General features: G+C 42.2%; 2 protein-coding genes across 3 annotated transcripts in view; one reads left to right on the top strand and one right to left on the bottom strand.

Moving 5' to 3' along the window:
• Positions 1-15,162, bottom strand: part of RNF121 (ring finger protein 121) — an 84,938-nt gene that overhangs the window by 64,096 nt on the left and 5,680 nt on the right. The window lies entirely within an intron of this gene.
• LOC132369804 (eukaryotic translation initiation factor 1-like) lies at positions 10,025-10,569 on the top strand. The gene has a single exon (XM_059929487.1). It carries the CDS (start codon positions 10,063-10,065, stop codon positions 10,402-10,404), a length of 342 nt encoding a protein of 113 aa, XP_059785470.1. The 5' UTR covers positions 10,025-10,062; the 3' UTR covers positions 10,405-10,569.

Raw genomic sequence — 15,162 nt, forward strand, 5'->3', positions numbered from 1 at the left:
CATAGCTCTATAAATTTTGCTGACAGAACCTCAGAAAGACTAAAACGGTAGTTGGAGATATATAATACCATATATCCAATACCACAAACAACATATGTAAATCATACCATAGAGAAAGAAAAAGCCTAAAGAAAGCCTCTGAAGCTATCTGTGAGGTTTGATACATTTATTCATTTACTCAACTCTCATTTAAGGTACTTCTGTTCTAAATGTGTAGGTTCTGGGCTAGGCATGGAGATACAAAGATGAACCAGACTTTTTTTCCTGCCCTTGAGAAGACAGATTTAAAAATAAAATAATTAGGTTGTTTTAAAAGCATGAATTTACTCAGCAGAGGGAGCACAATTGTTTCCATTTTACAGAAGGCACAAATGAGATATAAAGGAGAAAAATGACTCACTGAAGATCACCGTTATGGGGCATAGGGATAGGAGTGATGGGGAGAGGATCACAGACCTTAAGGGAGAAATCAGAGTCAGGGCTTAGGGCCACAAATGGCCAGGCCAATGACTAGTCACAAGGTCCTGCTAGTGCCACATTATGACTTTCAGGGCCCTAGGTACTTTTGCCTTTGTGGAACCCTTTCTCTATTAGAAAAATATTTAAAAATATATTTTATGACTGCATTGATATAATATAATCCAAGATGAATTATATTCATTTTTTCTTCTGATTAAAAGAAATTAAGACATTTTTATGGGCCCCTGGGTACTGTGCCTATTGGATAAGTCAGCCCTGAGTCCTGCTGTCTCCCCACAGCTATGCACCAAGAATTCTCTCCCCAGCTGCCAAATCACATAGCTCTGCTGCTTCTGAGATTCTGTTCTCTACCGGGCCTGATCAAGCGGCATGAGGTTTAGGTTCACATTAAATCTCACACTGCCTAAATCCACACAGAAAAGGTAACCTCACTCTACTCCTATGAGCACTATACAGTTATTGGGCAATCATTTGCCAATAATGTGTATTCTGTGTTCAAGGAAGGTTTAGATACATTCATGAATGATCAAACCCAAAGAAACAGACATGTCATGACCTACAAACACCAAAGTCATAGGAAGCATGTGCCTGGCATCTTGAAGACAGCCAATAAATATCTGTTCATTCAATCACAAGACAGGCATAAAACAAAGTCTCTTCCCTTATAAAACTTACCATCTAATGAAGAAGACAAACAATAAATATACAAAATAAGCATATATTTATATATATGAAATAATTTCTGGTAGCAGTGTTATGAAGAAAAAGAAAGCAGGGTAAGAGCAGAAAGAATGAAAAAGGAGTGCATTATGTGGCTACATGTAGACACTCTGGTTTGGTTTCCCCAAAAAGACTTCCAATAACAGGAGAACTTGCTGGGCAGGCTGAATAGTGAAACTAGCCCATGTAGTATGTCTTATCTCCTTGGGTTTTACCTCATTCCCACTTTTCACCCCAAGAAATGGCTTCAGGGCAACAACCACCTTTCTCAGTGACAAGAAAAAGAGTTGTAGGTCCTAATCTGGCATAGCTATTTACTTGCTATATGTCAATGAACAGGGCACTTCTCTCTATGCCTGTTTCCCCATATATAAAATGAGGAAATTGGCTTAAATGACTTTCAAGGTCCCTTAAAGCTAAAATGCAATAATAATTCATACCAAATCTGCCAAATCTGTCTAACTCCAAAGCTCTGGAGTCAGCTATAATACTTTGGCTTTCCAAACTGCCACAGTTACCTTAGTTACCACAGAAGTGAAAGCAAAATGCCTTTAGTGTAGTGAGGTGTGATTTAACAGGATGCTACCAAATTAAATCAATGAAAATTTACCAAGTGACTACCATAAGCATGCATCAGGAATATCCATCATTTGGGGGATGGCCTCTTGCCCTGGCTTCAAGTACCTTCTAACTGCAAAGGGCCCTAAACTCTGGAACCCCATCTACCAGGGCAACCAGGAACTTCAAAGGTCTCAGCTGATCCTGTCAAGTTACAGAATGATCAATCATGCAGCTAGAGACTTCACTCTTTCACAAAACATTAGAGATGAATAAGCCCAACCTTTGCCCTTGAGGTAGTCACAGTCCAGGGGGTAGGGGTGAGACAGATTAAACATAATATGATAAGGATAACCACTGACATATAAACAAAATGCTGTGTAAGCCCAGAGAAAGGAGAGATTAGTTCGTTCCTGAACCTGGTACAGCAAAACCACCAGGCTGGCTGCCTCTATCTCGTGGGGACAGATACTATGGTGTGCTGAGTGATTAGGACTACAAGTGAAGTCCAAAGTTTCACAGGCTACCCCTATTTGTAGCTCCTTATTCCCCTCTCACTCACATTCTTCTCCAACCCCTTAGCCCTGGCAAGAATTCCAGGCCAATAAATTAAAGTGAAACTACCTCACTTTTCAGACCTCATAAGTCAGCTGGGGATCATGCAGACATTGGTTATGCTTAACCTAACTGAAAAGCCTGACATGGACAGCACACTGTAGGCAGTGGAGTCAGAGTAGATGCTGGCTGAAAATAACTGCTATGGCTGCTGTCTGCCCTCCACTCCTACCCCTCCTACCATCACCAGAAAAGCACATCCTCCAGGCCAGCTGAATTGGAAAGCTTTTTTAAAGAAACTTTTAAAATTTATACAAAAGTGGAAGGAATAGTTTAATGACCTCTCTCCCATTCAACAATTATCAAATTTGGGGGCACCTAATGTACACTTCTTTGGTTCTTCAATTCCTACCCCGTAAAATTCATATTTCTCAGACTGGCTTCCTCCCCACCTGACCCTCCTCTCTTACTCTTTCCCATATGCACTCCAGCCTCTAATACACTCTATACTTTTCTACCCATCCTTAAAGATCCAACCCAGATGTCACCTCTTACAGAGCCCTTCCAGAACAGAACTTTCTACAGCTTTCTATGAAACTCCTAAAGCCCTAAATCTGGACTATCCATGTACTGATCACATCTACCCACCTATGAAATCTCCCTCCAATTTTTCATTGCCACACCTTCTTGGTTCAGACTTTATCTCGTGCTCTCTCCTAGACCTGCAGTGACTTCCGAGTGATCTCCCTGATGCAAATCTTGCCAGTACAGATTCATAACAGGAGCAGCCACAGTAATCTTTATTAGACACACATCTGACTGCATCAGCCCCCTACTTTGACAAACTTTGATAACTTTCTACTGCCTTTGGATTAAAGTCCAAACTCCTTTGTATGACACACAAGGTGTTTCATAATGTGGTATATAACCAGCTACTTATCTCACCACCTCCAACAAACGGCTTTTACTCCAGCCACACTAAACCACCTACCACTCTAAGGTGCTCTTCCCTTTTAGCCCTCAGTGCTTTGGCTGCTGCTGTCTTCTCTCCTCAGAATTCTTTCCTCACCTTCACTGTCTAGTTCATTTCTATTCCTTCTTTAAGATGTAGCTCAAATATCACCTCCTTTGTGACACATTCTCCAACTTTATTCATTCACACACCCATTCAACAACTGTTAACTGATCATATGTTAAGCTCTAGACAGGGGATACAATAAATAACAGCTCTCACTCTCAAGGAGCTTAGAGTCTAGTAGATCTCCTCAGGTGGAGTAATTCCTTTCCTCCTCTGTTCTCCTGCAGAAATTTACAATTTGCACAAACCTCTAAGCTCACATTTATTACTTTTTATACTTGTTTCTGTTTCCCTCACTAGACTCTAATCATCTTGAGGCCAAGGATCTTTTCTTATTTTTAAGGCTTTGTTGAGGTATAGCATCCATATCAGGTGGACAGTTCAATGACTGTTCATATATTTATAGAGTTGTACAGCCATCTTATTTTAAATCATTTCCATCACACTAAAAAGAAAGCTCAAGCCCACTGGCCAACTCCCTATTCCTATCCCTAGACCTAAGCAACCACTAATCTACTTTATATCTCTATAGATCTGTCTATTCTGGACCTTTCATGTAAATGAAGTCATACAATATGCTGTCTTTTTTGACTGGCTTCTTTTTTTAAAAAAATAAATTTATTTTTATTTGTTTGTTTATTGATTGATTGATTGATTGGCTGTGTTCGGTCTTCATTGCTCCACGCAGGCTTTCTCTAGTTGTGGTGAGCAGGGGCTACTCTTAGTTGCGATGCGTGGGCTTCTCATTGCTGTGGCTTCTCTTGTTGCGGAGCACGGGCTCTAGGCGCGTGGGCTTCAGTAGTTGTGGCACGCGGGCTCAGCAGTTGTGGTTCACAGGCTCTAGAGTGCAGGATCAGTAGTTGTGGCACATGGACTTAGTTGCTCTGTGGCATGTGGGATCTTCCTGGACCAGGGATCGAACCTGTGTCCCCTGCACTGGCAGGCGGATTCTTAACCACTGCGCCAACAGGGAAGTCCCTTGACTGGCTTCTTTCATGTAGCATAATGTTCTTCAAAGATCATCCATATTACAGCATGTATCAGTAGTTCACTCCTTTTTCTTGACAAGTAATCTTCCACTGTATGGATATACATTTTATTTATCCATTTACCAGCTGATACACACTTGAGTTGTTTCTACTTTTTGGCTATTATAATACTGCTATGAACATTTGTGTATAAGCTTTTATGGGGACATATGTTTTTATTTCTCAAGTAAATATCTGGAGTGGAATTACTGGGTCATATGGTAACTCTACGCTTAACCTTTTGAGGAATTGCCAAACTGTTTTCCACAGCAGCTGCACCACTTTACATTTCCACTAGCAGTGTATGAGGATTCCAATTTTTCCACATCCACAACACTTGTTATTATGTCTTTTTGATTATAGCATCATAGTGGGTATGAAGTGGTATCTCACTGTAGTTTTGATTTGCATTTCTCAGATGGCTAATGATGTTCAACATCTTTTCATGTGCTTATTGGCCATTTATATATTTTCTTTGGAGACAGGTCTATTCAGATCGTTTGTTCATTTTTTATTGGATTATTTATCTTTTTCTTGTTGAGTTTAAGAGTTCATTACATATCCCAAACACAAGTCCCTCATCAGATATATGGTTTGCAAATATTTTCTCCCATTTAGCAATCCTAAGTGGTCTGAGGATCATCTGATTCTTACTAATTTTTGCATTTCAAAGAATAGCACGTAATCTGGCACACTGTATGTGTTCAATAAATGTTAAATGGATGTTACATAACATTAACTGCTTTGAAGACAAGAATAATGCCTTAGGGACTTCCCTGGTGGTGCAGTGGTTAAGAATCCGCCTGCCAATGCAGGGAACACGGGTTCGAGCCCTGGTCTGGGAAGATCCCACATGCCGTGGAGCAACTAAGCCCATGTGCCACAACTACTGAGCCTGCGTTCTAGAGCCTGTGAGCCACAGTTTCTGGCACAGTATCTGTTCATTCAATCACAAGACAGGCATAAAACAAAGTCTCTTCCCTTATAAAACTTACCATCTAATGAAGAAGACAGACAATCAATATACAAAATAAGCATATATTTATATATATGAAATAATTTCTGGTAGCAGTGTTATGAAGAAAAGAAAGCAGGGTAAGAAAGCTCTTACTACTGAGCCCACGAGCCACAACTACTGAAGCCCACGCGCCTAGAGCCCATGCTCCACAACGAGAGGCCACCGCAACAAGAGAAGCCACTGCACTGAGAAGCACGCGCACCGCAACAAAGAGTAGCCCCGGCTCTCCGCAACTAGAGAAAGCCTGCGCACAGCAACGAAGACCCAACACAGCCAAAAATAAATAAATAAATTTATTTTTTTAAAAAAGAATAATGCCTTACTCATTCAGAATCTCCCTCACACTTCACACCTAGCACTAGACACAAAGCACACACCTTGGAAATACACAGAGACTGAGTAACTGTCACTTGAACAGACAGTGGGGATGATGTTGCAAAAGAATCCAGAGGAACTTGGAAAGCCATCTGAAACCAACAGAACTTACCTGTTTATATTGGCTACTACCAGTTACCCCTGAGACAGCTGCTGCTCTCTGAGAATAAGAAGCAACTTCTATATAAGCCATTCTTGCAGTGGCCCACACTCAGAAGTAGTCATCAAAATGCTCTATTACTTAGAAAACTGGTCCCCTCCCTCCATTCCCTTAGCCAGTGGGAGATATCAAGCACATGACAGCACTAACTGACATGCTGGCTTTGCCTGAAGTGCCCTTTCTTCTCCTTAAGGAGCTCAAACTTGATCTAAAGAGACAGGCTGGTATCTGGACCGCATCAGAGATGTAGAGCTGGCAAAGGTGCTCCATCCTTTGTGGTTTCTAAGTTAGAAAGTGACTCTTCCTCTTAAGCACTAACATGAAATCCTTCGTGATCATTAATAGCCAACAGTAAATACTTTCCAAACTTAACACAGAATACAAATAGGACTGAAGGAAGCTTTGGGGAGAAGGAAAAACTGAAGAACATGGCTTGTTGCACCAGAAGGCCTAGGTCAGTGGGGCAGGAAATGTCTCTAACATCTCTTCCTTTCTATAATATTATTCAAGCTACAAACATAATCTAGGCCCTTCAACTTCATGCCCTTCCTGCTAGTCACTGTGTCACTCAAATTCAAAATCTTCTGGTTTGCCAATGCTACCTATACGAGAAAGGAAGAACTCCTCAGTAGGCCACACAGTGCCCTCCATGACAGCATTGAGAGTAACCTCTCCTGTAACCACACAAGGCCATGATCTGACTCCAGTCTGCCTGGCACTTAACATATGCTCCCCTGCACTATGTATAATACACCGGAAAGCACATGCACTTTGGAATTAGATAAGTCTGGAAGCTCTACTTGCCTGGATTAAGGTATGTCTTCCCTGCCTCTTTATTATTATTATTTTTTTCTGGCTATCATCTTTTCATTATTTATTTATTTATTTATTATTTATTTATTTATTTATTTATTTGCTGCGTTGGATTTTTGTTGCTGCGCACAGGCTTTCTCTAGTTGCAGCGAGTGGGGGCTACTCTTTGTTGCAGTGCACAGGCTTCTCATTGCGGTGGCTTCTCTTGTTGTAGAGCACGGGCTCTAGGAGTGTGGGCTTCAGTAGTTGCAGCACACAGGCTCAGTAGTTGTGGCTCGTGGGCTCTAGAGTGCAGGCTCAGTAGTTGTGGTGCACGGCTTTAGCTGCTCCGCAGCATGTGGGATCTTCCCAGACCAGGGTTCGAACCCGTGTCCCCTGCATTAGCAGGCGGATTCTTAACCACTGAGCCACCATTCCCTGCCTCTTTAATCCCTTCTCCTTTTCTGTCCCCCGAGTGATCTTTCTAGAATTCAAATCTGATCCAGTCACTCACCTAAGTGCTTAAAGTTCTTCCACAGTTAATCAGCCACTACACATAAAATCCAAACTCCTTAGCATAGCATATAAGGCCTTACATGATCTCACATCTGCCTCCCTTTCCAGTCTTCCTACTTCCTCATTACGCCCCACCTTCTACTTGGATGCTCCAATAATACTATACCTTATACAGTGACCTGTCAGTGCTGTTCTCTCCCTCTCACCTCCCACCTTGCACATGTTGCTCCTCCTGCTTAGAGGGCCCTCCGCCTCTCTCCTTGGCTGGTTAATTTCTAGTCATTTTCCACATCAGCTAAAGTGCCACTTCTCTGGGGAGCCTCTCCTGATCCCTTTCCCACCATTTTCTGTGCTCCCAGAGAGCTCTGTGCTTCTCTGTATTACAGCAGTTATTACATCTGCTTATTTCACTAACTCTTCCACTGGACTATGAGCAGCCTGAGAGTAGGGCCTATGTCTTCATTATCCTTCACAGCTAAGACAATGCCTTTGTAAATGCTCAGGGTATACTTGATGAATGGATAAATGAATGAAAAGGATTTTCCCACCATATACATAAGGCTGGAATAACAAATAACTTTATTATTACTTTAAGCCGACAACATTGCAACTCAGAGTGTCGTACTGACTTGTCTCATGTAACAACTGTGTGGTAGAGCTAGTATAAAAAGCCAGATCTTCAGAGACCCAGACCAATGTCCAGACCTCTCCCCTGACTCTAAGCTCATATTTCCAACTGCCTAATTAACACCACCACTTAGATGTTTACATAGCCATCTCAAACTTAACATGGCCAAAATTTTTCTGCATTTCCTCCCCACCGCCCAACAAAAATTTCTCCCAGTCCGTCCTGTTTCAGTACACAATAACATCAGCCATGGTGTTGCCAACTACTCAAGTCAAAGCAAAACAAATTCATAAAACCTGAAAGTCAAGCTTGATTATTTCTTTCCCTTACATCCCATATCCAATCCACCAGCAAGTCTTGTAGGCTCTACTTCAAAACATATTCTAATTTCATCCACTTTTCTCCATCTCTGCCACCCTACCCGCCCCGCCCCCAACTCCAAAACTATCATTTCTCACCCAGACTACTGCAATAGTCTCTTAACTGCCCTCCTCGAAAGCCTCCCTACAATCCGTTCTCCTCAAAGCAGCCAGAAAGATCTTTTTGAAAAATGCAAATCAGCTCACCTCACTCCTATTTTTAACACCATCCAAAATCTTCACTGTACTCTCAAAAAAATTAAACAAATTTAGCAGTACCTACAAGGTCTTACAGATCTGACTCTGCTAAACTCCTTGACTTCATATGGTAGTATTTTTCTCTTGCTCACTATAATTCAGTCCCATTGGCCTTCTTTTTTGGTCCCAAGACATGCCTAACTCGTTCCCACCGATTTATACTTGCTTCTCCCTCCACTTGACACACGTATGCTTCCAAATCTTCAAATTGCTAAGTCTTCTTCATTCAGGTCTTAGTTCAAATATCACCTCCTCAGAGGCATTCCATAAACCACCGTATTGAAAGTAGCACCTCTCCTCTAGTCGTTCTCTATCCTATCACCCTACTTTTCTCAGAGCACCTATCACCATTTGGAGTTATCGTGCTTGTTACTTATTCATTACTTGCGTTTCCCCCATTAGAAAGTAAACTTCACAAGAGCAAGGACCTTGGTTGTCCTGTTCACTGCTGAATTACTGGACCTAGGAATATTCCTGATATCCTGAAGTCACAAGTATTTGAAGAAGGGAAGAATGAATAAACAATACAGATTACATACTTAATAAATGCTTGATGAATGTGTGAGTGAATGAATTAGGGAGTGGAATGGAAAGGGAAAAAAAAAGTGGAAGCACTGTTATTTAATATTTTTATAGCCACTCACTTTTCTCCACCCTCACTGCCTTTGCTCTTGCTCAGATCCCCACCATCTCTTAGACGACTGCAGTACTCCCAACTAATTTCTTCTCCTTTCCCCAAGCTGAGCCCTCCAAAAATAACTTACACACTTCTACCAGACTTAATCATTCTGAGACATAGATCTGAACATGTTATAAGCCCAAGCTTCTTATTATGTTGTTAGAAAGGCCTCACCAACCTTATCACTCACTGCTACCCCCCGACATTTAACCTATACTCCAGTAATGCAGGCATTCTTACAGTTCCCAGAATATTCCAGGCTGTTTAATGCCTCCAAGCCTTTGCATATCTTTTCATTTTGCTGGACCACTCTTCCATACCTCAAAGACTTTTGACTACCTACTGAACTCAAACTTACTCCTCAAGAACCATCTCAAGCATCTTCTCTGTTAAGTCTTTCTTTAATGATTCCCCCAAGCAGAGTTAATCACTCCCTCCTTTGTCACCACAGTACATAACACATACTTATAATATACTACCATCATTTGTTTCCATGTCCGTCTTTCCCTATGTGACTATTAGCCCCCTGAAAGCAGGAGCCATGTCTCCATGTTTGTGTCCCCAGCACCGTACCTGGCATATTCAAGCACTCAATAATTGCTGACTGAAGGAATGAATGGATAGATCTTAACTCCTCAACCTGGTGTTTAAAGTCAACCTCGGGACTTCCCTGGTGGTCCAGTGGTTAAGAATCCGTCTTGTTGCCCAGTCACTGAGCCGCCGCCGAGGACTCAGCAGCCTCCCCCTCGAGCCCCCTCGCTTCCTGATGCTCCGCCCCCCCCCACCCACCTTCTCCAGCCACCACCTTCCGAAGGCCTTCCGAAGGCCATTTCCACCGAGGAAAAGGAATGGTATCGTATGTCCGCTATCCAGAACCTCCACTCTTTCGACCCCTTTGCTGATGCAAGTAAGGGTGACGATCTGCTTCCTGCTGGCACTGAGGATTATATCCATATAAGAATTCAACAGAGAAATGGCAGGAAGAGCCTTACTACTGTCCAAGGGATCGCTGATGATTACGATAAAAAGAAACTAGTGAAGGCGTTTAAGAAGAAATTTGCCTGCAATGGTATTGTAATTGAGCATCCAGAATATGGAGAAGTAATTCAGCTACAGGGTGACCAGCGCAAGAACATATGCCAGTTCCTCGTAGAGACTGGACTGGCTAAGGACGATCAGCTGAAGGTTCATAGGTTTTAAGTGCTTCTGGCTCACTGAAGCTTAAGTGAGGATTTCCTTGCAATGAGTAGAATTTTCCTTCTGTCCCTTGTCACAAGTTTAAAAACCTCACAGCTTGTGTAATGTAACCATTTGGGGTCTGCTTTTAACTTGGACTAGTGTAACTCCTTCATGCAATAAACTGAAAAGAACCAAAAAAAAAAAAAAGAATCCATCTTGTAATGCAGGGGACGCCAGTTCCATCCCTGGTCAGGGAACTAAGATCCCACGTGCTGCAGGATGCAGCATAACTTGAGAGCCCACGTGCCACAACTACAGAGCCCACATGCTCTGGAGCCCACGCGCCGCAACGAAAGATCCCGCGTGCCGCAACTAAGACCCAAAGCAGCCAAAAAAATAAAATAAATAAATAAATATTTAAAATAAAATAAAGTCAACCTCATATTGGCTCCAACCCATGTTTCTAGATTTAGTACTTAATCCTCTCTTACTTGCTGATTCCCCAAATGCATCCTTCTTTCTCACATTTACTTGGGGCCTTTATTCCTGATGCTCTCTATAGTGAAATTTAAATCATCGGGCGGCTCCTTCTCCATGAAGTCTTCCCTAACCCCTCCAATGAGATTTACTTCCCAAATAGCACTTTTTTTTTTCAATTGATAAGGTATTTAGAGCTTATTTTATAATTATAGCCTTTCCAACTGGACTACATGTACTATTTTTCTAACTGAACTGTGTAAGCTCCTTGAAGGTATGAAACATGAATTAGCGTCTTTCCTCTCAACCTAAGTACCTAACATGGTAGCTTGCACAAAGCAAGCAGGTATCACTAAATGTTTTATTAGTGGAGAATAGTATGTTTAACAGTATGCTTAAAGATATCATGCTTCCACTCCTTCATATATGTGCTTTTAGCTTGGCGTAAACTGGCCTCCTAGCCATATGATAAACTTTACCCCTCCTTTAAGAATCAGCCCAATGACATATCATCTCTGAAGTCTCCTCTAACTCTCCCAAATACACTTTCACACTCCTCCCATGCACCTGTGATACCTGTATATAGCTCTACTCATCACACTACATCGTCATTATCACTTGATGGGTCCCTCTCCCCACTAGACCATAAACGCTTTTGGAGCACAGATAGTCTCTTTAACCATTTATGAATTCCCAAGACCAAATAAAGTATCTGGCAAAATTAAATGCTCAATAAATATATGGTGAATTTTGAAAACAGTAAATCCATGTTATAGAGTACACCAGCAATAGATATCATGGAGTCACATCACCAGGTTCAAATCCCAAGTCTACTTACAAGCTATCCAACCTTAATAAATTACTTGGCAGTGCCTCAGTTTTCACTCATCCGGAAGGTGAAGACAATAATAGTATTAAAATATAATTAAAAGAGTTAATGTATGTAAAATGCTTGGTATAATGCCTGGCATTATACCAGTATGCACTAAAAAAGTTAGCTATTATTTGTTATCATTAGAAGGAGAAAAGTCTGCTTCTGCAAGGTGCTAAATGACAGGCTCAAGAAGAGGTTAGGTTCAATCCTATGGGCAATGGGGAATAAAATGCCACTGGAGATCTCCTTAGTAACAGACACATTCAGTTATTGAGAATCTCCTATTGGGAAGGGGGAAGGAGGGCAGAGGGAACACAAACCTTGGCAGGGCTACGCTCTCTGCCTCCAGCTTCCCCTTTCCCCACTGGTTCTCCCTAGTTGCTCAGGGCCAAAAGCCCCATGGTCATAACTCAGCATCCTCCTGGGAAAGCTGCACTTTAGAGGGAACTAATGAGTTTATGTTTACCTATAGATTTTCCTCTGAGGAGCAGAGAGATAACAAATGACTTCAAGAAGGGAAAACACAAAAATTAAATAGAGACGAGGAATGACGCTGGATGGATTATCCTGGGTTGGCTTTCACGGAGTAAGCTTTTAGGCCAAATAGCCCCAAGTGGACTGAGACTAAATTCCTCAGAGGCATTCTCTGTCAGTGCATGTGCCTCCATGGGTCAAAGATGCAAAGAAGCAGGATCTGGAAAAGGAGGGCTAAAAAGATGAAGCTATAGAAATAAGAATTCTAGCCCAGTATGAAGAACATTGCAACAGGGGAATTCAAAGAGGGAACAGGCTGATGATAGAATGATAAGCTCCCTATCATTAGAGGGATTTAAACACAGACGAGGTGATCACTTGATGGGAGTGTTCAACATGCGTGGATGGACTAGATTTAAGATTCAAGTTCAGGGGGCTTCCCTGGTGGCGCAGTGGTTGAGAATCTGCCTGCCAATGCAGGGGACACGGGTTCGAGCCCTGGTCTGGGAAGATCCCACATGCCGCGGAGCAACTAGGCCCGTGAGCCACAACTACTGAGCCTGCGCTTCTGGAGCCTGTGCTCCGCAACGGGAGAGGCCGCGATAGTGAGAGGCCGGCGCACCGCGATGAAGAGTGGGCCCCGCTCGCCGCAGCTAGAGAAAGCCCTCGCACAGAAACGAAGACCCAACACAGCCAAAAATAAAATAAATAAATAAATAAATAAAATTAAAAAAAAAAAAAAAAAAAAAAGATTCAACTTCAGGGCTTCCCTGGTGGTGCAGTGCTTAAGAATCCGCCTGCCAAGGCAGGAGACACGGGTTCGATCCCTGGTCTGGGAAGATCCCACATGCCATGGAGCAACTAAGCCCGTGTGCCACAACTACTCAGCCTGTGCTCTAGAGCCCGCAAGCCACAACTACTGAGCCTGAGTGCCACAATTACTGAAGCCCACGTGCCTAGAGCTCATGCTCCGCAACAAGAGAAGCCACTGCAATGAGAAGCCTGCGCATGGCAACAAAGAGCAGTCCCCGCTCGTCACAACTAGAGAAAACCCACGCGCAGCAACAAAGACCCAACGCAGCCAAAAAATAATTAAATAAAACAAATTTATTTTAAAAAAAAAGATTCAAGTTCAATAAGCATCTGAATATCTACTCTGTGCTAGCCACTGAGAGAGATTAGGTGCTGGGAACACAGAGATGAAAAATGGTATGGTTCTGTCCCCTCAAGGAGTTCATTGCGCGGTGGGGGAGACAAACAAAACAACATGGTTAAGTGTTGATAGATGTCTATACAGAGTGCTGTTGGGGCGGAAAGCAGGTCCTCAGACACTGTGCCTATGACTCACTGGTAAGGAGCAATATGGCACTAATTAAAAATGAAAATGCTTCATAAGCAGTTTATAAGCAAATAGTACTGTCAGGCACTACTGTGTTATTGCCGGAACAGAGTTCATCAGTTAACCTTTGCAATTTAGTCAACACTTCCTTAAACCTGAGTAGAATCCATATCTACAAACATTCTCATTTATTCAACAAATGTCTGCTATGCGCCAAGAACTGAGGACTGTAGAGAGATGAGAAAGATAGTCCCTGCACTCAAGAAGTTAGAACATTCCTCTTCATTTTTTCTTCCTCTCTCCTACCCTCCTTTATTGACCGGAGGACACCTTAAATTCCTTCTGGAAGTAGATGAGTTATTAAGTAACGGGTTAACCAAACAAATGACTGCAAAAAGTAAGAGTGAGGGACTCCTCTGGCGGTCCGGTAGTTAAGACTCCACGCTTCCAATGCAGGGGACGTGGGTTCGATCCCTGGTCCGGGGAACTAAGATCCCATATGCTCTGTGGCACAGCCAAAAAAAAAGAGCTGGGGATGGGAGGTTTATAATGGGAAGCCAAATGGGAAGGAAAGACTGTCTGCAAATAGGGTGTCTGCCAGAGTATGAGACTCTGACTGCACAAAAAGACAAAGGTTACGGAATTGGAGGTTACATGTAGGCCTTTTTGTGTATAACTTCTCTATCACCATTTTTTTCTTCTCTCATCCCAAGATTATTTGCACAGATTATTAATAATAATTATACCCTCATTTGGTCATTCCCTAGTATCTACCGAGTACCCAACAGAAATTGTAGGAAACACTAGGCACAGTAAAATCCTGGGATCCAAGACTTTCAAAGCTGCGGGAAACCTCTAGAAGGTCATCTAGTCCAAATCTATCATTTCACAGATGAAGAATTAAGGTATGGAATCTTTCATGAGTTGGCATCTTCAAACATTTATTGAATCATACTCTATGCCAGGCACCAGGGATATAAGGATGGATAGGGCTTTCAAGGAGAACTCAGTCTCATGGGAGAGACTGACAAATAGCGTTACCCCAGTCAAATCACCTCTGTAAATGAAGTCCTACACTTAGATAGTAGAAATGTCTAACATAAGACAGTATGGGAAGCATATAGTACTCACACTGCCCAGAGTGGTTAAAAGCACAGATGTAGGAGTCATCTTGGATTTGAACCCTACCTCTGTCACTTACCTAGCTATGTGACAGTGGGCAAGTTACTTAAACTCTCTATGCCTCAGTTTCCATATCTGCAGAATGAACAAAACCATAATAATACCTACCTTGTAAGGTTGTGGTATGAAATTAGATAATGCATATAAAATACTTGGCACCAGGACCTGGCACAGAGTAAGTACTCTATATCATTTCACCTTTAGCACTCTCCTGCTGAGCCCTGGCCTCAGAATCCTTCTCAATACAACCTTCTAAGCATCTGTTATCATTTGGCTGTCTCTGCGATAAAACAAAATCTGCTATTTCTAGTCTAGAATCTAGGTCTATTGTTTACTACTCTAGTTTTTTCCCCCACTACATTATGCTACTACTCATTTTACACGTCTTAAAAAAAAAAAATCCAAAGATATATGGTCAGATGTCCAAGATTAA

This window comes from Balaenoptera ricei, chromosome 8 (assembly GCF_028023285.1).
Source record: "Balaenoptera ricei isolate mBalRic1 chromosome 8, mBalRic1.hap2, whole genome shotgun sequence".
Classification (NCBI taxonomy): Eukaryota; Metazoa; Chordata; class Mammalia; order Artiodactyla; family Balaenopteridae; genus Balaenoptera; species Balaenoptera ricei.